The 26708-nt window shown below is 37.4% G+C and overlaps 1 protein-coding gene across 6 annotated transcripts in view; it reads left to right on the top strand.

The window, feature by feature from the left end:
• The window catches only part of SBF2 (SET binding factor 2), a 259930-nt gene that overhangs the window by 144106 nt on the left and 89116 nt on the right, over window positions 1-26708 (top strand). For 5 of the 6 annotated variants that reach the window (XM_071558954.1, XM_071558953.1, XM_071558956.1 and 2 more), the window contains exons 7-16: window positions 6667-6799; window positions 8345-8453; window positions 9177-9290; window positions 10065-10142; window positions 12280-12393; window positions 12908-13036; window positions 13800-13898; window positions 16086-16290; window positions 18493-18602; window positions 20073-20222. In XM_071558954.1, the coding sequence (XP_071415055.1) occupies window positions 6667-6799; window positions 8345-8453; window positions 9177-9290; window positions 10065-10142; window positions 12280-12393; window positions 12908-13036; window positions 13800-13898; window positions 16086-16290; window positions 18493-18602; window positions 20073-20222 (1241 nt within the window). The remainder of the gene's footprint in view (window positions 1-6666; window positions 6800-8344; window positions 8454-9176; window positions 9291-10064; window positions 10143-12279; window positions 12394-12907; window positions 13037-13799; window positions 13899-16085; window positions 16291-18492; window positions 18603-20072; window positions 20223-26708) is intronic. The other variant, XM_071558957.1, reaches the window with a different exon arrangement.

Below are 26708 nucleotides of genomic sequence, written 5' to 3'. Positions count from 1 at the left end.
ACTAAGCAGAACCATATTTCAGCAGAGTAGACTATTACTGAAATGTTAACACTTGCACACATACAGGAACAGACAGTAAGAGAAGAAAACTTCTGTTTTAACCTGATAGTTAATGGTTGCATATTGAGAAATATTCCTTGCCACCCTCCCTGGACAAGAGAAGATCACCCTCTGCTTAACAACATATTTTATATGCAAACTTACTTTGACATTCTTTAGGCATTTATTCTTTACTTGAGTTTGGTTTTGATGTCTGTTCAGTAAAAAAAAAGAAAAAGGAAAAGAGGTACAAAACCAACACTGAAAATAAAGTAACTAAATCTATTTTTGGTAGCACCTATAAAACCTAATGTGTCTCCATGGGCCAGACATACAATGAGTAGCAAACCTTTAATTGGGAATGCAAGTTATGCTTGTATTATTCAATGTACTGATTTCATATAAATTTGTCATTGTCTCCCTGTCCTGTGAATAATTCCTGTGTATGAAACAATTGTCTGTCTAGTTTACCTTCCTTTGTCTTTTCTACTTTGTTGAGAAAATTCACTTAACGTGGTTATAATTATCTTGAGCTTATCAGTCTCCCTTTGGATATGTACAGCTTTAAAATGTGCATGAGAAATGTTGTTGCACTTCTCGTTTCCAGGGATGAAAACCTTATTATCTAAGTCCTCTGTTAATAATTGTCTTCAGCTTCATCATTGCCTTTAAAAAAAATTGCTGGTCATGTTCACTCAGTGTGGGTGAACTTGGCAGGGTTGTACTTGAAGGCTCAAGGAATCCAAAGGGCTTTCATAGCTTCTTTAGGTGGGCCTGCAGAGGGATTTAGGGAAATTGGCCATAATGAAGTCATGTCAACATGCAAATGACAGACATCACTGAGTGTCTTCCCAAGTAGATCATACACTGTACTTAATCCCTGTTTCCTTGTGCTTGTGTAATTTAGGATTTGGATGACAACCATCCAAATGACTCAGCATAGACAGAGCACAGTGAAGGCTGTTGAACACTGGGGGAGTGATAGAGTGTTGGAATATTTATCCATCAGCTGAAGACAACTTTTATATATATGCTGATACCCCTGGGTTTGCAGTTCCTTTGATATGCTGTTTAATGACCAGTTGGCTTTTCTGGCATTTATACCAGAACCTTTCTGTATGGTCCTCCTTTTCCTTTCCTCTTCCCACCCCCACAAAGACTGCTCTGTATAGAAGCCTCTTTCTGCCCTATCTTATGTGGAGCGTTCAGGTTCAGATTCTGAATTGTCTTCATACTGGTTTGCAAATCAGAAGTGTATCTCTAGAAATGGAGGTTGGTGTCGATACTGTGTGTCACACCCATGTTTGCTTTTCTGGGCCCAGAAATTGGTGGGAATGTTTTATTCATGAAGTGTTGGATTCTTTGAGGGAGTCTCAGCTGAAGGCTCTGTGCTGTAGAGATTGCTTCTCTTCCTCCTGAGTCCAGCAATGACTGCATCAGTTGAGCTCCTGGGGTACTTGTGTGACCCCTGTTCTCTGGTACCCAGCCAGAAAGCAGGATAAATGAACCTTCACACAGCTCTCTGCTGGCACAGCCACATTGCTCCCCATTTCTGAGGCTTGGCTGTGATATAGCCATGTAGCATCCAGTCCTGCTCTAACACTGACCTGCAGACTTTTCTAAATTCAAACTGATACTGAACTGAGTGACACAGCAGTCTTTTGGGTTTAACTCTGTGTAGTTGATTGGAGACACCGGGGAATTTTTGGATGGATGAATGAATACAATTTGGCAAGAGTTACTTATTGAGTATGGAGCACAATGGTTGCCTCTTATTTATTGATTAAGCTTGTATTTTGTTCATTAGCAGTGTTATGCAGCCACATCTGAAAATAAAAATGAAAAGAGTTTTGTTTTTCTCTACTTTTTTCCTAGTTATCTTTAGAGCTTGACACTGTCTGGCACAAAACTTGTACTATGCAGTCTCCAGTGGCCTTTCAGAAAGGCTTTTCAGGCTTTGTTGACCCATTTCCTGGATTAGTCTGGCTAAGTTATGGATTATTTTGTCTATTAAGCTTTTTTTTGTGTCCAGTAATTCAAGAATGGCATATTGGAATAATAATGTGTTCAACTAATTTGGTTTTCAAATCCATGTTTATAACTCTTTACGAAAGTCTGAATAAGTAAGTGATAGTATTTTGATTTCATGCAATATAGAGGACAGTTAGTTTGTCGAGTACACTTTGTGTTTGGGGTTTTTTTTAATCATGCTTAAATAAATTCTAGAACAACAGGAAGCAGGCAGAATGATACATTTGTTGATGTAGGATGTCAGATAATTTAGTACAAATTACAGATTCTTTAAATACTTGAAAACAGTGAAGGTCAGGAAGCCTCCATTCAAAATTTTCCAGCGTATGTATAATATTTTACAGGATGTCTGTCTGTAGACTGTGAAAGAGTAATCTGTAAAACCCAACTTGTTTGTTGTTTTTCGTGTTGTCTATTTATGCCCTGACAAATGAGCATCGGATGTAGTGCCGAGTCTGCAGAGCAGTGGAGGGTTCAAGGTTACAGACAGACACGATTGTGTCTTGTAGCATGAGGAAACTGGGCTCAGACTGTTATTTGGAATTGTTTGTTTTCCGTAAACAACTTGCAAGACTTGAAACAGCACCTTGGTGGCTCGGTCAAATAATTGGATCAATTGTTTAAATGGTTTAGAAAAGGAAAGTCATCAAAAGCCATACTATGTATAATTTGTTTGATTCTATCAGATGAAAGTTTCCTTCACAGTCATACTGCTGATATACTGCTGAACATGTATTTCAAAGTATGCGTGGAGCAATAATTTTGTGTTGAGTTAGTGGCTGTCATCTTGAAAATAAGAAACTTCAGATTAGATACCTATATTGTACACTTAATTTTATGTATTTCATATTCTTCTGTGTTGTATACAGAGCATTAAATAAAGCAGAAAGACAAAGAGAGAATGAAAACACTGGTACCAAAGAAGCTGTCTGAGCTGTACAAGCTTTTCAGTCAGTGGAAATGGTTAGCTTGGGTTTCACTGTCCAGATATGTTTTCAAACTCAATAGCATGTTTTCAAGAAGTTGGTCAGTCAATATTGGTGATTAACTTCTCCATGGAAGAGCATTTTCTGTTATGGCAAAAAAAAGGCCCAAAACAAAACCCGCCAAGGTTTCTGAACCTTTCCTTAGATATAAATTTAATATTTCTTGGGCATTCAGGAAAGAAGACGGTAAGAGCCAGAGAAGTTCTCACTTTAAATTGGCTTTTGGGTAATTACACTGGTTATTGGTTTGGTGTTGTTATTTCTAGTTATTTAGGCATTTTTAGATTAACTGTTACACAGTACGAGTCAAATACTCTTGCTGTGGTATATTCATTGGCTCAAATGGAAATGCTTTTGTTTCCTAATACATGCACACAAGATTCCTCATGTCTTTTTTTCTGCTTCTGCCAAGATACAGCCATTTTTTGTGAGACGACTTTCTGCTTTTTATGCATTCAGAATGCAGAAAATGGTCAGGAGAATGTAGAAATAATGTAGATGTAGATTGAAAATTCCAGGTTCAGCTTGAAACCTGGAGTGGACCTGATAATTTTGATACATGGCAGGAGTTGCCAGATTGGAGAGGCAACACTTCATCTGCTTCTGACACATGAGCAGTTGGCCAGTGATCTTCCTGTGAAGATTTATGAGAGATGTGTTAGATGCCCTTAATTTTGGTTTCTCCCATAAGATCTGCAAATAAAGCACTGCTTTTGTCTGGCTCAGCAAAGATGGGGCTACATCAGGTGTGTTTGTATCACCATAAACATTTCAAATTCATCTTCCGTGGCCAGTTAAAATGTAGTGGACATCTAGGAGACCAATTTGCAGAGTGTAGTAAAAATGTTTGCAGTATGTATTCTGCTATGTGACATCAAGTTTATCTGTGGGAAATAGCTGCTAAAAGTAGTCATCTTAAATATCAAATTATGTTGGTGCTGATTAAGCTGCACTGAGAAATGCTTTTTTGTGGAATACAAACTGAAGCTTTATCTGTAGCCACTAGTATGCAACAAAACCAAGCTCATTTCCGCAGTGAAACTATGGAAACCTCACAAACTGTATCATCACTGCTTAGTAATTTAAATAAACTTTGTGTTCCGTTGACCAGACATCCAGAATTGTCTGTAAATTGAAGACATTCGCAAAATCCATTTCTCACAGTGGTAAAGATAAACATCAGACAGACATACAGTTTAACACAATATAGAAACATGAAGATTACTTGTGTTATCTATACAATAGTGTGTCATTTTAGTAGTCCCTGGGACACAGTGTGATCTGCAGCCACCATGTTCAAATACTATGAAGTCCTCCTTATACATCGGCAAAGTCCTCATTTACACTTCATTCATGTTTTTTGTTAGTAAATTTTTGCAGAAGTGCTCAGTTATTACGTGCTCTTGAGAATTGTGTGTTGTTTTGGTGTCTGATGAGGTGGCCATATACACAAGAGATTTCAGATGAAAAATGCTGATACTGAATAGGTTTTAGGACTTTTAAATGTATTAGAATTAAGGTACTTCTTCTAGGCTCTTGAACCATCATAATTCACAGCAGAATAACATCACATAGCTGAAAATGCTATTTTTTTCACACAGCTTGATTTCAATTGGATATTCCCAGTACAGAAATTCTTTAATTCTTTGCAAAACAGTGTTTAAAGTCAGTAATATCCAGGAAATATTTTAGAACTCTTACCTCTCAGCCTAGATTCAAGTTTTAAGATGTGTAGAATAGAAAACTATCTCTTTCAAGAATTTTTAGTTATAGTTATTTTGGTTATATAAAGGGCTTTTTTAGAGCATTTTGTTGTAACAAATGTTGTGGATACTTGTGAGTCTTTTTGGTATTATTTTCCTCAGTAACACCTGCCAAAACGTTATAGATATATGGAGGGTTGTTTGAGATTTTTTGTATCTGACTGTATGAAAAAATTGGCAGATGTTTAAAAAGTATGTATTCCTAAATGTCTTAAGAAGATACTAGGTGTGGAATGAAACAGTTAATAAAGCCCATTTAGCTTGAGAACAAAATTTAGTTTAAAACAAAAAGTGTACTCTGAGACACTCTTTAAAATGTTCTGGGAAAGGAACAAGGGCAGTTTTGTGTAAAAAGGGCAGTTTGAGTTTCTGAATTCCTAGAGAGATGTTTTTAAACAGGCAGCAGGTTCTACCTTTGTGTTAAAATGAGTGTGTACCCCTCACACATACCCATGAGAAGGGACACTATGCCCAGTCAGCTTCTAGCCATTCACTCCTGAGAGCTGTTTCATTCACAGGGGAAACTAGTTGGACTTTTCTTTAACACCGTCCTTACATTGTGTATTACAAAGCATTTGTTTTCCACTAGCACAGTATAAAACATGCCACTGAAAACAACACCAAGTGTTCGCAGCAGTAACTGGCTCAGTCTTATGACAAAGCCTCCTGTCCTTGAGTCCTCTCAAGCCTTTGGTTGTGTGAGTATCTGCAGCAATCTTGAAGAAGGGAGTTTGGAAGCACAAGCTGTTATGTTGCTGTTTGATGTTCGTCCTAAGAATTAAATCTTTTTTTTCAACATCCCTGTCTGCATCCTTCTCCCTTTATGTTTATAAACTGAGCTTCGCTCCAGGGAAGAGAATTTGCATGCATCATAGAAGAAAAAGGATTTGTCAAAACATGTAATAAGAATTACTTAAACAAAACAAAGTGTTAATTATCATAGGACTAGAGTGGCTCTCCATAGTCACAGTTCTTATTCAGAAGATTTCTGTAAGATAAGTAGTAGCTTTGTGAAGGTAATACAGGCTGTCTTACTGATAACAAGCCATGTCCTCCGGGAAACATCATACATTCCAGCATATTTCAGGAAATTTCATAAATTTCAGCATATCTCACATCTCAGACATGTCTGCTTCTCAGGATGGGACTTTTTTTAAAGGAAATACATTTTTAGTTTTCCCTGAAAGCACATGGCTTTGTCTCCTAGGTACTGTCTTAAAAAATCCCCAAGCACCCCATCATCTGATTGGAGTCTTACCCTGAATCCAGTGGGGTTTCTTTAAACGGCCAGATCTTCCCAAAGACACATACTCTCCCACTGCTCACTTACAACCTCGTGACTCCTAGAATGCTCTCCATGAATAAAGTATGAATGTATTCACTAGGAAGTCTCTGTCATTTTTTTTTGGAACTCAGCAGTATGATTTTATCATTTTTTCCCTGCTTGGAGATACAAAAAGGTTTAGAAGTTAAGCCTGGGTCAGTGACCAGAATTGCATAGTGGATACAGAGAAGGCTGTGCAGAAGATACATGTGATACAGTTTGAAGCCATTATTGAGCATTGCTGGGATTTTTGCTGAGAAGTGGAAATCCTTTAAAGTGTATTGAAAGGGACATGTAATACAATGTATTTGAAATGTAGAAATACATTCAGGTAGTGTTTTAGCAACCTGAAAAACAGAAGGAAGCGGCACTTGTTAAATAAAAGATAGAAAAACTTCGAACTTTGCTATTAATGCAGTTATATGCTTTTTGAAAATTCCTCCAGAAAATGGTACATTTTAATGTAATTTTGATTGTTTTGGCATGTTGTTACAGTTGTTTCTTACTGTTCTGTTTTTTTAAGGAATCCAGAATGTACTCAGCTTGTTCTGTGCCGTGCTTACAGAAAATAAGGTTCTCTTTCACTCAGCAAGTTTTCAGAGGCTCAGTGATGCCTGTAGGGCTCTGGAGTCTCTGATGTTTCCCCTCAAGTACAGGTGAGTTTGAGTTTTGTATCTTCGTACTCGTTAACTGATTGTATAAGACATTTTGTGACTTCTGTTTTGTTGTCCTAAATGAAAGGAGTCATGCTATATTTGTTCAAATAAGCAAAAGTTTTCATGGTCATACATGCAATTCTAGTCTGTACACATCATTAATAAAGTCTGATTGCATCGTGGCAGTGGAAACAATTAAGGGAGAGACACCCTACCTACAAATACAGGAGAAACCGCAGTCACAACATCAGTTGAATGGTAACACTTGACAGTGATGACCCACGAGTAAGTCATGGGAAAGATATGCAGGAGATCTAATAACGGCCTGCCAAAAAGTAAGGAGAGGTGTGTGGCAGAAAAAAACGGGGCCATAAACTAGAACAGGGGAGAGGGAAGTTTCTGGCTGCATGCAGGGAAAATGTGTTTTATTGTGAAGATAATTAAGGAGTGAAACAGACAACCTTTGGAACTTCCATCCCTATAGGCCTTCAGGACCAGCTGGACAGAGCCCAGGACAACCTAATCTGGATTCAGTCTTGGCCCTGCTTAGAGCAGTAGGTTGGATGAAATTATGTCTTGAGGCCCTTTAGGATGTAAAACCCTCTGTGGCTCAAAGATAACAGCTACATTAGTGTGTGTCACAGTTGTAAGTCACTGACAAATGTCCACCAGAGAATGAACTTTATTCAGCAAATTGATCTACCTTAAAAAGCCATATGTGGATGCAGCCTTTTGAATTGGAAAACTGAATGTCAAGCTGTTTGGTTTTCAGGAAAAAGACATCTAATTCTGACTTCCCTGTTTCAAATCATGCTTGTATTTTAATAGCTTGTTTTATTTAAAATATTTCAGATGGGCTTCATTTTAATATAGAATAGGAAAGAAAATGGAAAATGTTTCGGACTATGTTTCTTAATGCTAAAATAGTAACTAATGTGAACTTTATTAACTATAAATTAGGTGTGTAAATGCGTTGATCAATTTAGATCCAGCTTTTCATGTTGCTTCGATGAAAACACTGGGCTTTTTTAATTGTCAAATCAAGTAAACAGTACCTGAAATAATGTACTATACATAATATTTATTTGCCATTTCAATATCACAGCAAAATAATTCATGTAGTGATTTCTTATTAATTATATTTTTCAAAAGGCTGAATTGTAGGTGTCTGGCCAAAAGCCAGCCATGTTTTTAAAGTGAAGGTGTTATCTATAACTTTAATGTCCCTGGCTACTTAAAAGTTGTAGGCAAATTAAAGGTACACATTATATAAATGGTACAAATATAAATAGGCTTCTCTTTGCAAAATAAACTTGTTTGCAAAAAGTTGTAGACCTTATAATAAATTATGGAGCTTACATGACATTCTTTTAACCGCATGGTACTTTATAAAGAATTATTTAATTCCTACTTTCATCTTCTGTGTTTTTAGAATAGTTATTTCTAGTAAATTTAATACATAACAGGAAGATTTTTTTTAAGGAAAAAAGTTGCCCTATGTGAAAGGATAGTCAGAAGCTTTTATTTTATTTATTCTTTTCACAGTTATCCCTATATTCCAATTCTTCCTGCACAGCTTTTGGAAGTTCTCAGCTCACCAACACCTTTCATCATTGGTGTACATTCTGTCTTTCGCAATGACATTCATGAGCTTGTAAGTATGTCTGGGCAGCTCATCCATAGTCACAGTGTCCTTGTGGTGCTCAGCTGCAGAGATTCCCACGCTTCTGAGGTGTCTGCATGAGCAATTCATGTGCATCCAAAATATTACTGTGGAAAGCAAGACAAGACAATTAGGAGAGGGAAAGGGAGAAAAAGCATCAATTGGTTTGTAAATACATTGAGACTACAAAGTAGAGGGGGGAAATTATTTGATTCTAGTGCAGGATGGGAAGGAATGGATCCATTTCTGGCTTTGTCATCTATTCGTTGTGAGTTTAGGATTTTCAAATGTATTTTCAGTTGGAGTATTTTTGTCCTTTTAAAGCAGGTCCTTGGAGAAACTGAACCAGGCTTACAAGAGGTGCTTAGAAGCATGTAATTTTATTTATAGTTGCCCTCACTGTGTTCTTTTGCAAACAGCCTATTAAATATCTCAAATCTCTGAACATGAACCTGGAACATCCAGAAACAAAAGTCACTTTTGAAAGTTTGGCCTCATTTCACTTTCTTTGGTTTACATTAATTTTTCATGGCTAGATTCAGTAATAGGAAGTATTTGGGGCATTTCCTTTATCAAAAGCATTCTGTCCATTAAAGTTAGTACTGGTTTTAATTTGTTTATTTTAACTTATGTTCAAATCATGAAACTTGAACTGTTGTGTTTCTCAACTTTGCCCACAGTATGCAGTACCAGTCATGTGTTTGTCCCTTACAGTTAGATGTGATCATAGCAGACCTGGATGGAGGAACAATTAAAATTCCTGAATGTATTCATCTGTCCCAGCTGCCAGAGCCTCTGCTGCATCAAACCCAAATGGCACTTTCTCTAGTATGTGTTCCACAAACCCCATTTTCCAACCTCTCACCTGTTTGTAAAAAACTAAGTATGAATTTCAGTATTAAGATTTAAAACTATTATTTATGCCAACATTCCTGTTTTAGAAGAGTTTATTATCTGAAGATAATATAATCTATAATTGAATACTAAAATGTATTTTCATTATTCAGGAGACAGGTAGTGATTTTTCCTTCTTAATAATGATTTTTGATAAGAGTATTTGAGTGGCATTGTTACCATTGTTTTGATGCTTTTCTGCCTTTATAAATTCATTTCAACTGTAGATCATCTTGAAATTTAACACATGAATTGCCATTTAGTCAAAGTTTATTTGTGTGATGCCCCTATTTCCCTATTCAAGAATGATGGATTCTACATTAGGGAATCACCAAAAAAAGTAGTTTTGTTTGTCTATTTACTATCATTGTAATAATTTAGAAATCACCTTATTTGGGGGCTTCTCAGCAAATCTTCATATCTTAAAGAGAAAAATTACCTGTTAATCTGTTTCAGATTAATTGACTGTAAAATCTCTGATTGTTGATTAGCTTCATGGTCTGTCACAGGAGTTTTTGATAACTAGCTCATTTAGAGAAACCTGAAGCTGAGAAATTAATCCCACCTTTATTTTTGTATAGTCTTCATCATCTAACTCAGTCTATTGCTTGAGGTACTTGATATTAGTGAAAATTTAAGCAAGAAGAATAAAAGTAATTTATCTTTTTCTCAGCAAAAAGAGGAAAAAAATTTTAAATATTTCTCTAGGTTTTGCATCCTGATTTGGAAACAGCAGATTATGCATTCCCTCCCCCACGAACAGCTTTATCACACTCAAAAATGCTGGTAAGATTTCTGTGCTATGTCTGACCTTCCTAAGTGGGAAAGTGTTGAAATTTTAGACTTTCTTTTAAGAATTTCTATCTTTGTGTTTTCCTTTCCATATACTTTCTAGTGTTACTGGAGTAGCAAAAAATGCATTTTGCCCTCTAATAGCATTCTAAGGGGTTAGAAATTTTATAAATACATTGTTATTAGTATGGGAGCAGCTAATTTTGTTTTAGTACTGCTGTCTGTTGAGTTAAATCTGTGCCTCTCTTTCACAGATCAGTAAAGCTGCAGAATTTTATATGAGTGGAGAAACTGATCTTTTTCTGTGTTTCTGTAAACGTTAAAATGACACAAAAATGTTCTCTTACAGACACACCCCTCCACAGAAAAAAAAGGGTTCCAAAACATAAAAAATGCCATTGATCTAGATTTTTAGAGTAATTATGAGTAAAGATAGGAGTGGTAGCTGTGTGAGCAGAACATGAGCCACTGCATTTACAATAATAGTGATAATTATTATACATGGTATGGTTGAATGTATTGGGAAAATAGTTATATGTATTTCACTTAGTAAATGATTTTAGTGAACCTCGACCCGAATGAAACTCTTATGTTTGTAGTTTAATCCATAGATTATTAGTTTTGTTCAGAGCTGACCTTGAGTAGGTAGCCTGAACTAAAATCCAAAAGCCAGTTCAATTTAAGAACTCTTGTGTAGATGTATTTGAAAATGTAAAACTCTTATGTGGTACAATGTATTTTTTTATACTTAGTTTAAGATTGTTTTTTTTCATTCCTGATGACAGATAATGTTATCCATATTTCATGTAAACTAAAGACAGAATTCAGCTAAGATCTCGGTTTGAGCAGGGAAGTTACAAGTTAATATAATTTATATCCAAAAAGTACTTTGTTAAATCTGAAAGAAGCAATTGTGTGTTCAGATAGTCAAAAAAGTCAGGGTACAGATGTACCTGCTAAAATCCCAGAGAGCAGCAGAAAATGGGCATATCCCGTAATGAGTAGAGTGAGACCTTACAAAATAAAAATAAAACAACATCAATAACATTACAGTGAAGAATTAAAAGACATCTAGTAAAATATTCCTATATGACAGCATAGTAGAATCCTCTATATACCTTATCTCTTAAAAAAGCATTGCAATATTTAACTTACTTAGCTTGTATTTAGTTGTTAAGCAACTGGTTTCCTGATAGTAAATATAATATTCTTTGCAGTGTATGATGTGTAAAGTTAGTATGTTTAAAACATCCTTTGAGACACCATAGAACAATTTTTAGGACCTCAGGTTTTCATCGTGTCTCCAGCACGAGTAGGTACCTGAGCTGAGATAAAGTAACAGTGTGGCACAGGATTTGATGTCACTCTTTAATGGCATCTGCTCGCAGGGGAGGTGTCACTGCCCCAATCTGCCACCAGCTATTCACAGCCTTTCCATTATTGTGGTAGTGTGTATGAGACACTCTTCTACTTAAATAAATAAACCAGGGCTTTGAAGGTCTACTGTTTAAAACTTTTTAAAGTAACTCTGGCTTACTTTGGCAGCAGTAGATTGGCAAGTGAAGGCATGAATTGGAAAGGTCCAGGACAGGTAGCTGAGCAAACTTAGAGCTTTGGTGATGCCAGGTGTGCTCTGAGCCTGGTTTCTTCAGGAGCTGCAGTGCCACCTTAGGCTCCCGTGGTTTCCTGCTGCCCTGCCCACTCCAGTGGCACTGCTTGTCAAGTGTTGCAAAGCCACGGTTCATTTTAAGGAATAAATTCAGGCTAAAATACTGTCTTTATGTCGTGTGAGTTTTCTCTCATGGCCATTCATTCATGTGACTCCCCACGTGACCAGCCCCCAGTTACACGGGCATTGCCCAGAGCCTGTGGGGCAGGGGGGACAGGTCAGCAGGAGTGAAGGGGTGCCCGTGTACTGAGTCTGTCACTGCCATCCGAGCACAGGGCAGGGGAATGAGATGGCCTTTAAGGTCCCTTCCCTTCTATGAGACAACCCCATATGTATGCAGGTGTCTCTGCTTCATGTGCTGCACTGAGGAATGGGTAGGCATTGCTCATGCAGCTTTTTCCAAAATGTGGCAAAGCTTGCCATAGGAAAATGTTTTGACAGCACATCAATTACTGCTTACAGGATAAAGAAGTGCGAGCAATCTTCCTCAGGCTATTTGCACAACTTTTCCAAGGATACCGGTCGTGTCTGCAGCTGATCCGGATCCACGCTGAACCAGTCATTCATTTCCATAAGGTAAAAGAGAAGCAGGCACGTGTATTCAGTCAGTATTCATATGAGCCATGCTGTTCCCACAAGCTTGCCTTCTGAACAAGTGGTTTTAAAAACATAAATAAAATTAGGTACTTGTGAGGAGCACATAACTTTGGCATAGCAGTGTATCAGTGTGTTTGAGTGGGACTAATGGCAGGGATGTGAGGAAAGGTAAAGTAAAGTAAACATTTAAATTTAGTACAAATAAACATTTGAGGAATCAGTGTGGAATTTTGAAAACACATGTATGCAATAAGAAGACATTGCTTGAAGGTACTAGTTTTCTATTTTATTACCTGTGAGATCTAAAAAATCAAACTTCCAGTTCTGAATTCAGGTGTAAAAAGATACTATGTATAATAAAATATGTAATTAAAAAGTACCACGTACTAGAGTAAGCTGATAAGCTGATGAAAATGTTTAGCTGCTAGTACATAAATAGTTAGTTGTAGTTTTGATATTGATGAAATACATGCATTTTTTCTGTCTGTTGCAGGCAGCCTTTTTGGGCCAGCGAGGCTTGATTGAGAATGACTTTCTAACCAAAGTTCTCAATGGAATGGCATTTGCTGGTTTTGTGTCAGAGAGGGGTCCTCCTTTCAGAGCCTGTGATCTTTTTGATGAGGTGAAAACTGTTTCTGTATTCCCAAGTAAATCATGTACCTATGATATATCAGCATGTGCAAAAACTACTGAAGTGCTTCTGAATCCTCACTGTTTATCATATCAAATTTATACCAATCTTCTCAATTCTCATTTTCTACTAAGCAGATATTTTTAGCTTACTTTCATCAAATTTTGCCCTGCTCATATGTATGAAGTTCAATACTTGTATAAATCGTGGTAATGATGTTCCTCTTGTCAAGGTTTGTAGCTTCATAATGCATCGCATGCCAGTACAGAATTATTTTGAGTATTTTAATTGTGTTCTATGTAACATTAGAAAACTCATTGAGAAATATTAAATACATCTCTGACAATTTAAACTGAGACAAACATTTTTTATTTTGAAAAGTAATGCTGTATTTTTACTGTGTTGGCTTTTAGTTGAATGTAGAGTAAATATAGAGTTTGGTATTAATTCTGTGTAGTAGTACTGCATATGAGAAATAGGGACTGTGGTATAGAAATGTGATGGCAATGTCTTAAGTATGTAAGATTTTCTATGTTAGGTAGGACTAAAAAGACTGGTGATGAAAGCTCTATATATGATCTGAAAATGTCTCATGTTCCAGAGCAACATGACATTGCACATTTTTCAGCATTCAGCTTTCCTTCCTTTGTTTCAATTTAAGATTGTAACAAGATTAACTCTTCATAATTTAAACAGGAACTAATTTTTTAGTTGAATTATCAACATTTTTATTCTTTCTTTTTTCTAAAAAAAGTTGGTAGCCTTTGAAGTTGAAAGAATTAAAGCTGAAGAGGGCAATCCACCAAAAATGATAAAGCATGTTAGAGAACTTGCAGAACAGCTCTTCAAAAATGTGAGTTTTATTGTACCTGTTATACCTGTAGAGTTGAGATGGTAGCGTTGAAATTCGTATTTCTGAGTTTGATCCAGTATCTGAAAATGGCAATGACAGCTTGGGGAAGTCAGCGTCTACATTATGGTAAAAGACTTGAGAACTTTAATAGTACTGGTTTATATATAGCTACTGCTAGTTCCCACTATTTTCTTGGTCTGTGTTCACAGAATGTATATAAACTGTTACCGTCTCTGCTGCAGCCTTTCCACGCCAAATACGTCTCTTCTTGCCTCTCAGCAGTTTTCCCTGGAAGTGAAGATACAATTTGGCATAATGTATACTTTCAGCAGGTCTTTTCTGCTGTGTGACCCAGTTTGCATGGTTCGTGTGCTCAGCAGGCATTCCTTTTTTACAGCCTTTTTCTCGTGCCTTTCAGGTTTCCCACCATTCCTCCTGGTTTTATTCTTGCCTTCCTATCACATGTTTATGTTACATAGTGCTTTTGTAAGGTCTCCTACCATTCCATTACCTGTTTTGGGGGGTTTTGTTCGGGGATTTTGGCGGGCTCTTGGGGCAGTTTTTGTCCCCAGCTGCTCTCCCTCCTTCACACAGCTCCTGTGGCTGTTCAGACTCCACAGAGCATTATCTGTTACACAATCAGTTGACACGCTTGTCACCCTTTCTTTTCTAAGTCCCACTTCCCCAAAACTAGGGTTTACAACTACACTTCTATAAAAAAACCACAGTAATTAATGAATACTGCTAATTTCCAAAGTGTTTTGGGGGTTCTTTGGCGTTCTGTTTGTCTTCTCTGATGATGAGATTTATTAATACCTTTGTGATTGACCTGCTACTTCACTATCACTAAGTCAATGACTTAACAGGAATCTACACTTATATTCACTAAGTCAATGCCTTAGGGCATTTAGAAGCCAGACTTCTAGCAGTTATGCATCTATCTATCTATTTTTTGACTAAATAGAGGTGATGAGTAACACTGGTTCTTGAAGTATGCCTAGAACTGCCTGATTTTAATCTCACTGCTTGATATGTTTTGACATCTTGTTTCACAGTTTTAATAGTCATCATATTGTAGCTGTGACAGTTTAGATACATGTGAGAGGCAAGGTTGGTTAGGGAGAGATAATGTTTGTTTTAGGTGGTGCAGGTGGAAAATCTAGACAAGTTTTTGGCATATACCATTTCAGTAGTTCAAGACATTGGACCTACATGCCTAATAACATGTATGTCTCACACGAAGTTTGTGCTGTCCAAGTTTAAAGTACCTTTGTGTATTCCATCTGAATGCCTGTCTCAGTGAAATGGACTGTGGGGAGTTTTTCTCCTTTTCTGGCATTTTCTGCTCTGTGTCCTCTGTTACCCTGTGCTCAGACTGTATTCCCTTTCTCTGCCTTGCTTCTCCTGGAATCTGTTGCTCTCATCCCCTTAGATTTTTGGCTTGTTTCATGAAACTTTCTTTGCAGAGAATGTATATGGCTGAGTAGCTGGTCTGTTTTGAGTGCTGTTTCTGAAGCTGATGCATTTGATCTCTTTGTTGCCTTTTGTATCCATAAACCAAAGTATTAAGCTTATGTTTACAAGTTTTCTTCCAAGCTAGTTGTTCATTTACAACAGAAACCTAATTGGAGTATCACTCTTTGGCAGCAGTATGTAGCCAGTAATAAGTAACAGCAGAGAGTCAAACTGGAAAACAGTAAATTCAGACATGATTAATGATACCCCTGATACCTATGAATGAAGAGGTGAAAATACTCTGGTTTGTTTGACTGATGGTTATACTCCTGAAGATATGAGATGTGATCCTGCAAATGTTGGAAGATAGTCTTCAACCTTCTCTCTAATGAAGAGATTGATTGTCAAACTAATTTTTATTCAAGTCCTAAATACTCATTCAGCTGCATAAATCAACCTAAGTTAAGCAGTGATTTTCTTTTGCTGTCTTTCTTTTTGAATTTTGCATGTTGACAAAAATAATTTTATAAAAGCCTGTAAAGTTGGAAGTGTTCCTGATAATGAGTCAAGGGTGATATGAATATGAAACATTTTATTAGTCATCTGCATTAGATATTTGTCTTCTTAATCTCTCAGGTATGAGAGAAACACAGAACAACAGTAAACTTAGGGCAGACCAGTGGTAGCATTGTGTAGTACCTTTTGTGTGTAACCTTTTGCTCTGACCTGCAGGAGAATCCCAATCCCCACATCGCGTTCCAGAAGGTGCCGCGGCCCACGGAGGGTTCCCACTTGCGGGTTCACATCCTGCCCTTCCCGCGGCTCAACGAGAGCCGCGTGCAGGAGCTGCTGCAGGAGGGGCTCGCCAGGGGCCAGGGGGCCCCCCCTGCCACGCGGGGGGACAAGAAGTGTGTGGTTCCAGCGGGTCCCCCCGTGGGTACGTTCAGCTGCTCCCCATTTACCATTTCTCATCCTGTCTCACAAGTTGAATGTATAATTAGCACGACTACAGCATGTTCCTCCCATTTGTATGTTAATGCTGTATTTTTAGTGATCCTGGTAAACTCTGGTACACAAACTTGTGTGTCTGCCTTTGCTATTTTAAAACCCATTTTTGTATCTGCCCTTACTAAGAAGTCAAACATACAGAGTGTGAGGGGCACAGTTGCTAACAACAAAAATGGATTTGATCTGAGTTCCATTTTGAGTTAAACTGTTAAACTGGATATTGGCTGCTCACCTAGGTCTGCTGCATATCACCATAGGCTCCTTCTAGGATTGGCTGAACCAAGCTTTGAGCTGTTAGAGTTTCTCCTTTGATACTAGTGGAAGACATGTAAATTACTGGAAAAAGGCAAGGAGCAAACATAGCATCTGTCTCAAAATACATATGTCTATATTTAAATGTAAAGAACAGATGTAGACATTTTAGGCCTGTCATTTTCATTTTATTGACAAAAAATTCTATTAATTCCAGTCATAGTCAAATCAATCTTTAAAAATTAGAGATCTAACCACTAGCCTCTGTTGAATTTTGACCTTCTCTATTATTTTTCTTCAAATAAAGTATTGCACTTGAACAGTCATGATCAGCTCAGTGGGGAACAGTTCTTCAGAAATTAATTTGGGGACTTTAATGACCATAAGGCAAACATGACCCAACTATATCAAGCTACTGCAGAAAAGACAAACATCTTAGTAGGACATATAAACAGGAATGCAGTCAGTGAACCCCATGGAGAAATCTTTTCATTGTGCTTGGTAAGACCTCAGCTGGAGTGTTTGCATCCATTTTTGGACACTGGAAGACTATCTCCATTTTTGGTTCTGTTGGAGGGAATCCATAAGAAAGCAACAAGAATGACCAGTGGTCCAGAGAATGTGACCTACAAGGAAGGATGGGGAGTTGTTTAGACTGAAAAATAGAAGACTGAGGGAATGCATAATATTGGTCTTCAATTATTTAAGAGGCAGTTAGAAAAAGAAGCAGAATAATCTGTAATGATAAGAAATAATGGGTTTAATTGCAGCACAGAAGTAGAGTTACTTGTCAGCAAGACGTGGTAAAATGAGGATTGTGAGGCAGTTGAGTGGATTTTTTGTGAAGCCATGGAGTCTCTGTTATCACAGAACATTGGGAACATAGTGGACAAACATGAGAAATAACATAAATAGAGTTGATCCTGTCTAGGGACAGCAAGATGAACTAGATGGCCTCTTGAGGCCCTTTTGGGGCCTGTTTCTCTTTGGATTTATGCAAGAAGATGAACTCTCTTCACCTGCCTTTGCTGTTGACTGTGTCATTGAATCTGTTACAGAAAATATAAAGGGTTATGTGCTTGTGTCCTGTTATCTTTCTTTAAAAGGCTAGATGCAAGAGAACATTCTCCTTTTTAATAACTTAATTTTTATAGCAGAGGTTTTTTGTGTTGGTTTTTTTTCCAAGGCACAGCTTTCACACTTACACTCCCTGCTTGTCCTGGATCTCAAAATCTTTGGATATTAGTAGCTCATGATTGTCTACAAAAAAGGGCATAGTCTACATTTTCATTCTATTTATTTGATAGAGAAAAAGGGAATGTTAGTTCTTCCATTCTGACTTTTCATGAAAAATCATATCTGAGCAGTTAATTAAGAAGGCAATCCTTAGATCTCAGCAAATTGCAATCTAGATAAGAGAACAGGTTTGTCATGTCTTATTCCATGTTGCAGAACTCTTGTGTTGGCCAACTAAAAACAGTTGCTACAAAGTATGCAGGGCTACATAATTCACTGCAGAACACACACCCACCCACCCACCCACACACACACACCCCTTTATTATTAATTTTTTGTTTATGTTTGTATTTTATTTGTTCATTAGAGTTTGGAATCTCTGTGCCTGTCTGACTCCAATAGAACAACTAGTTAAGAGAATCAACTGCTCTAGTTAAAATTCAGGGCACTCTCTTCTTTAGTTAGTTTAGGAAAACTAAGATTTAGGTTCTTATGTTCCCATCTGTATAGGCCTACTAATGCTATTTGCTTAACAGAGTAAAATGGAGGACACTAGTTATTTTTTTCCAAAGAACTTCGTGGTATTCTTTGTGACTTTGCAGGAGACATTTCACAGATGTGTATTTTGTTTTCTCTTTGTTAGTTTCCATAATGGAAAAAGGAAGCACCGTTTTCAACAGTGCTCAAAGACTGGAAGTTGTTAGAAACTGCATCTCATTCATTTTTGAAAACAAATTTTTGGAGACAGAAAAGGTAATAACATGAAATTGTAACTTTCACAAATACCTCTCTGTTGTGTTAATGAGCAAATGGAGACTGACCTAGTCACAAAGTACATTTTGAAGTCTTGTTTCAAATACTAAGGATTATTTTGAACATTTAAATGAATGAATAAGCAATAGAATTAAATGCAATACTGTGTATGATACAAGTCTAACAGGTTTGAAAACCTGTTTCTTGTACTACATGGGTGCATTGAAGCCCTTTTTGCTGGTTTATTACCATTTTAAATAGTATTGTCCACATAATTTATTATATCTTTATTAATTTTATATTTATCTAGCAGTATTAACTAGAAGGAATGCAAGCAAAAAGCATACATATATGGTTCAGTGTTTATTGACCAAGCCTCTTTTAAAATTTTCAGTACAGTAAATTTTGCTGGTTTTACAAAACAGTAATTTAATAAAACTCAGAGATGAATGTAAATATTTGGTATGTCTGCCTTCACTGAAATGTCCTAGTGAGTTGTTATCCTTGGTATTCTTACTTTCTTCACATGAAGAAGTTGCCAGGTTTTGTAGATTCTGTCCATGGAGTTTCAGTTATTGATTCTAGAACAATCACTCAAACTTCAATTCAGATCTAATTCTACCAATGAAAGTGACTGTAAAATTATTGGAAGAGTTCTTTTGATTTCTCAGGAAGATACCACCTGTACATCTCTGAGTCTGTGCAGCTCAAGATAGAAAATGAGCTTTGCTTCATTTGCAAGTCCTGGTGTTAACAAGCACATAGACAAAGTCCTAATAAAATATGTAACTCTTGAGTTTTGATCCAAGTATAGCACAGTAGTTTTAACCTCTCTCAACTTACAGGCACTTGGGGAAGTTCAGTAGCTTTTTTTGTCCCTCTGCATGGTAAATCTGTGCTTAGCCAAAAGACTGCCTTTTCTTACTACCTGTTACCACCATTAACTCCCTCTAAAGGGCCACAGTTGAGAATCACTGACATAGACTTGCTGCATCTTTAAAATACTGACATAAATATTCTGTTGGCACTGTTTTAGGATAAACTGCATGACAATTTTGTGTCCTCATTGCTATGAGAGGTATGCCATTTCCAACCCCATTCATTGCTATCAGAAAACATGCTGGTTGGCCTTGGTAGGCAAACTCAAGATCTGGCCTGGCTGGTGCAGAACACTTGCTTTCGTGCACAATAATCCATTTCTGATTGCCCATTCATTCAATGCCTGTCTGTTTACTGATATAGGTGAGAAATGCTGTTTAGTGCGTTTGAAAGAAAACATGGGAAAATTTAATACTTGATAATTCGAGCTAAATCAACCATTATGTGAATGTTTGATACTCAAACTAATGAGAAATTTCCAAAGTTATTCTTTACTGTCACTTGCAGTTTGTTGATGAAGAATGGATGATATTCAGTATGAATAGAGCCATTTGATTTCATTGTCATAAAGTCAGATGTTCTTCCCTGCAGACCCTGCCTGCAGCTCTGAGAGCCCTGAAGGGGAAGGCAGCTCGGCACTGCCTGACTCAGGAGCTGGGCCAGCACGTTAAACAGAACCGAGCAATCCTGGACCACCAGCAGTTCGACTACATTGTGCGGATGATGAACTGTGCTTTGCAGGTACACTCTGTCAGGAGTTGGTTCTTTGCTTGCCTTCCGTTTGTAAACAACATTGTTCAGAGAGTTGTGGTGAAGCAAAATAATTAAATTATAGGACCATGTCCTACAGTGATACAGTAGCATATATTATTTGATGGCGGATTTAAGATATTTTGTTGTTGAAAGGATAAAGGACAAAACACTCAGGTCTGTACAGATCTGTCTGATACGACAAACAGGAAGAAAAATGTTCCCATTATTAATAATTTAGATACAATTTCGTTTTGGTAAGTATTGAAATTATTTAACCTAATGGCTTGAAGTGCTTTTTTTAATGAGTGGATCTTAGCTTTTCTGGATCATTTTCAACTCTGAGCTCCCAAAATGTGTATCACCCACTACTCAGTTAGAAAAACCAAAGGTTTGTCCTCTTTGTCATCACACAGTTCAAGAAGAAAACCTGCTTTCTGCTTCCGTAGTTCATGGTGGTAGTTCTACTTGTCAAGGTGACATCTCAGTTTGTCAGAGTCTCACTGCAAGTGTTTGGAGTTCATCTACTCGGTTATTCTACTGATAAATTATTTTGCATTGAATAAGCATCAGTATACAGTGCAAAATACCTATGAGGAAAAATATGTGGGTGACTCCTTTTGACTTTCAGTAACTGTTCTGGTTTACCTCTACTTGTTCTCAATTCATTATCTGAAATATTTTATAGACTTACATGTTTTTAGTCTGTTGTCTGAGAATGTAGTATTATTTTTCTTAATTTGTAATGTGATCGCATTTGGTTATGATTTGTCCTTTGTTGACCCTGTCTGAGTTATTGTATCAAATTAGGGATTTCACTGAGGCATTAGTATTTTAATCCCACTCTCCTCTAACCTAAAACCCACTGAAATTGTTTTGCAGCAGTTTGTTGACCCACATTTTTTAAAAAGTGAGTGCTAAATCCAGCATTCACTTAAGTGTAGAAGTAAATTAACATTGACTGAACAAATGCTACCTCAGCTCACCATCAAATGCAAGTTTTGTTCTCTGTTGCATTTCTTGTCTGTTCACAGTAAAATATTTTTCTGCAGTTGCAAATAGGGTTCAACTTTGCTTGAGGAGTGGTCTTAGTAGCAAAATTACCTGCAGTCATCAGATGAAAACTGAAGTCAACTGGCTAAAATTGCACAGCACGTGCAGAGTGTGCTTTTTTGGTGCAGTAAGTGTCTTTTTCCAAGCCCTAAATTTAGCCTTAGGGCTGGAAGAAAAATTGAAGTTATCTGTGAAACTGTATTTCTCTGCCCAAATCATGACTAGTGGAATATTGCACCTGCTGTGTATTCCAGAGTTAGAAATTTTCTTTCAAACCAAAAAACAGGATTGTCTAGTTGTGCCATAGATTTTGCTGCTACTTTTTTGATTTTTCCTGGGATTAAAAAAAAAACCCACAAGACTTTTTAGTCAATAGGAACAAAATACAAACCCCATTTATTTCTGTATCTTAGTAGAAAACACAGCAAGAGAAAATGACCACTTGGGGATATTCCTTTTGCTGAAGAAAGAAACTGACATCTATGATATACGAAATTATTTATTAAGATAAAAACATTATTTATAATTTGTCTGTGCACTTCGTCAAAATGTGTTTTTTGAAACAATGTGTAAGTTGTGACATTTTGGAGCTTCCCTGTATCAGTTCAAGAAAACAGTACATTACCAAGAGCTTGCTTAAGTTGGCCCTTGCAACAGTGGCACTCAGCAAGTCGGCATTTTGCTGTAGAGACATGAATTCTGTCAGCTGCAGGTCATAAGAACAAGTAATTTAAACAGTGTCTGTTAAAAGACACAAAAATCTAATTTAAAAAATGTGGTCTTAACTGGAGATGTATTCAAGCTCTAGGGAAATACCACATTCATTATAATGGAGGTTTTGGGGAGATTTAAGTTCCAGTATGGCTTTACGACCGCACTGAACTGCTGGAATTGTGGAAACTGTCTCAGTCTTGCCACTAAATCTTGTCCCAACTTTTTCTATTGACTTCATTGTGTGTTTCCATTGGCTTCTGTAAGATACAAGCAGGGACATTGCTGTAGCCAGGAGGAATACAGCAGGTGATCCAGAGGCTGAGGAGGGGGAAGGCAGTGGGCATGGGCAGCAGGTTGGGCAGAGCCCTGGCCCCCTGCGGGGCACCTGGGCTCAGTGGGGACGTGTGCGCAGCGTTCTGCACATCTGACACATCCCTCTGTCACTAGTCAGCATTATTCTGATTGCTTAGTGGTGCGTTTTTTTCTTTTAATAGAATCTGTTCTCTTGTTTTACTGGAGTTCATTAAAATAAAGGATATATCCTTTTTAGAGCTTCTGCATGCTCATTTTGTGCCTGAAGGGCAGTACATTAATAAAATGCTTGTCATAATCCCACTGTGTATATTGTTGCTGGTCTCCTTATATCTGGTGTGGCATCTCTGCTACTGCAGTGCTTGAGAACAGATTTAAGTAAGAGAAATTAAATATTCCTACCAGTGCTTCAAGTTAGTAGCTATTTTATTTTGCTGAAAAATTACTTAGGCTGTATTTCCCCAAGTAACCAATCCAGGAATTTTGCAACTGGGAGAAAGGGGGGAGGTATTTTGCCGATTTCTCTAGAGGTGGCAAAACTTGGGCATGACACATCTCTGGTGTTTGTCAGCTTCAGTCTCTCAGTCCAAGAGGAGCATTCTTTTGAACTATTCTTCTTTTGACCATTTACAGTCTGAAGATAATGGGTAGGACCTGCAGGTTTTAGTAGGTCTGTTGTCTGTGTGTTAGTACAATAGAGTGTCAAATTAATCTGCCTTATTTAGCAGGCAGGCAGCTGTGGTGGGATTTAGGTGGCTTTACATGTGCAGTTAAGGTAAGGCATGACATGGCAAGTCAGTACTGAAGTGTTAAAAACATACTTTATTGTGTCCACTTGGGAACTGTTGACAATCTAATGCTGCTGAAATAGAAATGAAAGAAATATTCAGATCATTTTTAGTAGGAGGAAGATCAAATTTACATGATGCGTGTACTGTTCATTGATTCAAGCAGATACCCTCTGATGAGGACAGTTAAATTCCCAGATACTCCTGTCTCTGGAAGAAGTTGTCACTGGCCATTTGCTAAAAACTTTATTGTGATGCCCTAGGTAAGACTTTTTCCCCTGACAAATCATATATAGTGACAAACATTTAAATCAGCCTTACAGAAGTGATTAATACTTGTGATAGCAAAGCAGGAGCATTGTGTTCTGTTCCATATGTTATATGACTAAATTACTGTTAAAAAACATCTACAGTGTTGTGAAAGCTTAGCTTATTTGTAGATACCATTACAGCTAAAAATGTGAAATTACAGCTCTAGGCACTATTTCAGTCATGTGTGCTCTTCTTTGCTGTGGTTATCTCAGAATAATTTGCAGTTACGCATAAATTGCTATTTCAGAAGTTTTTCTTTCCCTTTTGATTCTCTGTAATGAAGTTTGCTGATGTTTCAGAAAAGATTACTTAACTTTTTTTGCAACTAAAAAGCGTCATTTTGGCCAGATAAACACTTCTACATAGTTATGTTTTCAGCAATGCCTTGTATTTTAAATACTCATTATGAAATCCTGTCAGAAGCCATCTCAGGGCTCAATTTGCATACCTCTCCATTAATGTATTTCATACATCATTTGTCCAGATTTTCAGTTGTCTGTCTGACTTTCCTCTGAAAGCAGCAAGTGAGCACCAGATTTTGAAATACAGTAGTACTTAATTTGATAAAATGGTAGTAAAGGCAAGAAGAGGCCTCAAGGTAGTGTGGGGATGGTATTTGATAATTGGGAACGATTTTCATATTAAAAAGACATTCTAAACAATTTGCATAAAATAGTTAACAGGAACAATAAGGCTTCCTAAAAAGTTTTATTTCTGTGGAAAAACTCCAAAACAACAACGTTGCAGTCTAACACTTCCTCTGTGAGATGTTGGTCAGTGTTATTGCCTAACTGCATATTAATGCTTTTGTTTGGTAAATGTGAGTCAAATTGGAAAACATATGTGACCCAGACATCTGGATTCGTATTTTAAATGTGGTTAGAGTGGGGGAAAAGGGCATAAAACTGCTAAATACATAAATAGTTTCAAAATTCTACTCTTTAGGTGTAGCAAAGGAATGGGGTCTTCCCAATAGCTGGACAGTTTACAAAGTCATTGGTGCTGGTTTAGGACCTGCTTTGCTCCAAAGTCACGTCTGTGTGAATAGGCACGTGTTGTATCACTGTAACTGAGAGAATATCTTTAATAATCGGCAAATTAGTCATTGCTGTAGTGCTTTAGATAAATTCTAATAGATTGCTATGGCTTTCCATAGTGGCAATAACCAGATGCTTCCTTTTCTAACAGGTAATCTTCTACAAGTATACTTACAGTATAAAACGCAACTGTAGGAAGTCTTAGAAGCAACCAGGGCAAAATTAGAAGTTTAACGTTATTAGGTTACAATAAAGGTCTGTCTGGGCCATCATCTATTTTCCAACATTGGTCAAAAGCAGATGAAAGATTGTATTAATTAATTTTGCCTCTCAAACTTTGCTTGTGATTCTTCTCTATTGCTTTGCTGTAATAAGGGCCTCTTTCTGCCACTTACTATACACTCTCTTGTGAAAGAAACTTTAGTGTCCAAAATTAAAAACAATAGCATTCTATAAATAAATTCATTTTTCTTAAGCAAATAACTTTTATATATATTCTGACACCAGATAAAGTTTAAAAATTGTCAGCCAGGTCTGAAAATTCAGAGGTTTGCAAATGCTGTCCAATAACAGGAAAAATTTTATTGCTCCTGAGAGAAAATCAGCTGTGCATGTGTGCCATATGATTCAAATTCTTGGCAATATGAAGGTTAAATGAACTAGCATTTCTTGTATTTTATGCTGAAAATCATGTTGCTAAACATTTTTATTTTGGAGGGTTGTAGTAGGTTTGTGTCCTTTCAGGCTTTTATTTCATGACCTGCCTTTTGTTTCTCAGTTTGACCTACATTCCTGGAAGCAGAGTCTCAAAATTCATGTTTGAACAACAGCAATATCTGAAAATACTTTAACCTAATTTAAAGCATAGAAAATATATCATGAAGAGAAATCATGAGGGTTTAACAGGGCCACACTTAATTCTATTAATTCATCAGTTATTAACAGTTTGATCTTTCTCATCATGTTAAATGTAGTCATAGTATTATTTAAGTGAAAGAAAGAAGCTTCAAGTTTTTAAGGCTTGGACTTGAAACTCCCTGATTTAATTCTGTATTGTGCTGCAGATTATTTTTTTATTTTCTTTTTTAGGCACAGTTTCTCTGGTCAATTGTTTAATACGCAAAAAGTAGAAACAACAGCTTTTTGATTCTGTTGACTTTCTAGGGGACCACTTGTAATGATCTGGACTTAATAAAAGAAGCTGCTATTCCTGAAGATTTCTGATGATGTCTCTTTTACAAGAGATTGCACAGTACCAAAATATCATTGCACTGATATTGAACTGATGGTGCTCACTTAATTTCTCTAGGGAAAAAAATGGAAGTACACTGTAGAAGATTGTATTGTTGATCTGTTTTTCTTTTTCCTTTTTTTGCTCTGAGGAACATACTGTTGTTCTCATTCCATCTCATTGGATGACCACAGAGTCCAGGAAAATTCCATTCACAGGCATCTGTTTATGAAATCCAGAAAGCAGAGTTTGTTTCTGTGTGTGTTCCTGAAGCCAGGGATGTGTGTGCTGCTGCCTCTCAGCACTGCAGACTCCCCAGCCTCACTGCTGCTGCTCTCAGGCCAGTCAGGTGTCAAGAAAGATGACCACTTTGTCACAGCCATAACCACCCTTTGCTGGGCCAGGGCTCTCCCTGTACAGGTGACAGTGTCCAGGTAATTCCTTGTTGCATCCCTTAGGGACAGCTGTGTGTGCCATGGGCTCCACAGAGAGGTGTCTGTCCGGTTCCCTGTGTGTGTCCTCACACCAGGGATGTTGCTTCCAGCAGTGTTAAAGTGCCACTGTGGTTTTAGTGAGGAACTTTCTTGGTGACCAGGCAGCTGCTTTGCACACTGTGGCTGTGCCAGCAGAGCCGTTCAGGAATGAGCTCGTGTGTGGCAGGGAACTTCCTAAATTGCTGTTTCCCTGGAGACTTCGCAACCCTATTTCTGTTAACCTGAAAGCATTTCTGACCTCTGTGTAGGCCTGCCCTCTGCAATGATTGCACAACACTGTACTTAAAGAAAGGAAATGAGAAGGGTTAGCAGAAATTAGAGTCCCATAGTGTGCTGTCCATACCTGCAGCTGCCTTCAGCTTCCCTCCCTCTCACCTTCTCACCAAAGCATGTGGAGTTCATGCGCTGCCTCCTCCCCTCCATGTGTGCACCTGCATACATGGGGCACGGGAGTGTATATACAGAGACATACATGCACATCATTCAGTAGGAAGTAGAAGTTAAAATAATCCTGCTAAGATCAGAGAAGCCTCTTC

Source organism: Pithys albifrons, chromosome 6 (assembly GCF_047495875.1).
Source record: "Pithys albifrons albifrons isolate INPA30051 chromosome 6, PitAlb_v1, whole genome shotgun sequence".
NCBI classification, from domain to species: Eukaryota; Metazoa; Chordata; class Aves; order Passeriformes; family Thamnophilidae; genus Pithys; species Pithys albifrons.
Note: the sequence above shows the minus strand (reverse complement) of the source record. Positions and strands in the feature narration are given on the sequence as shown.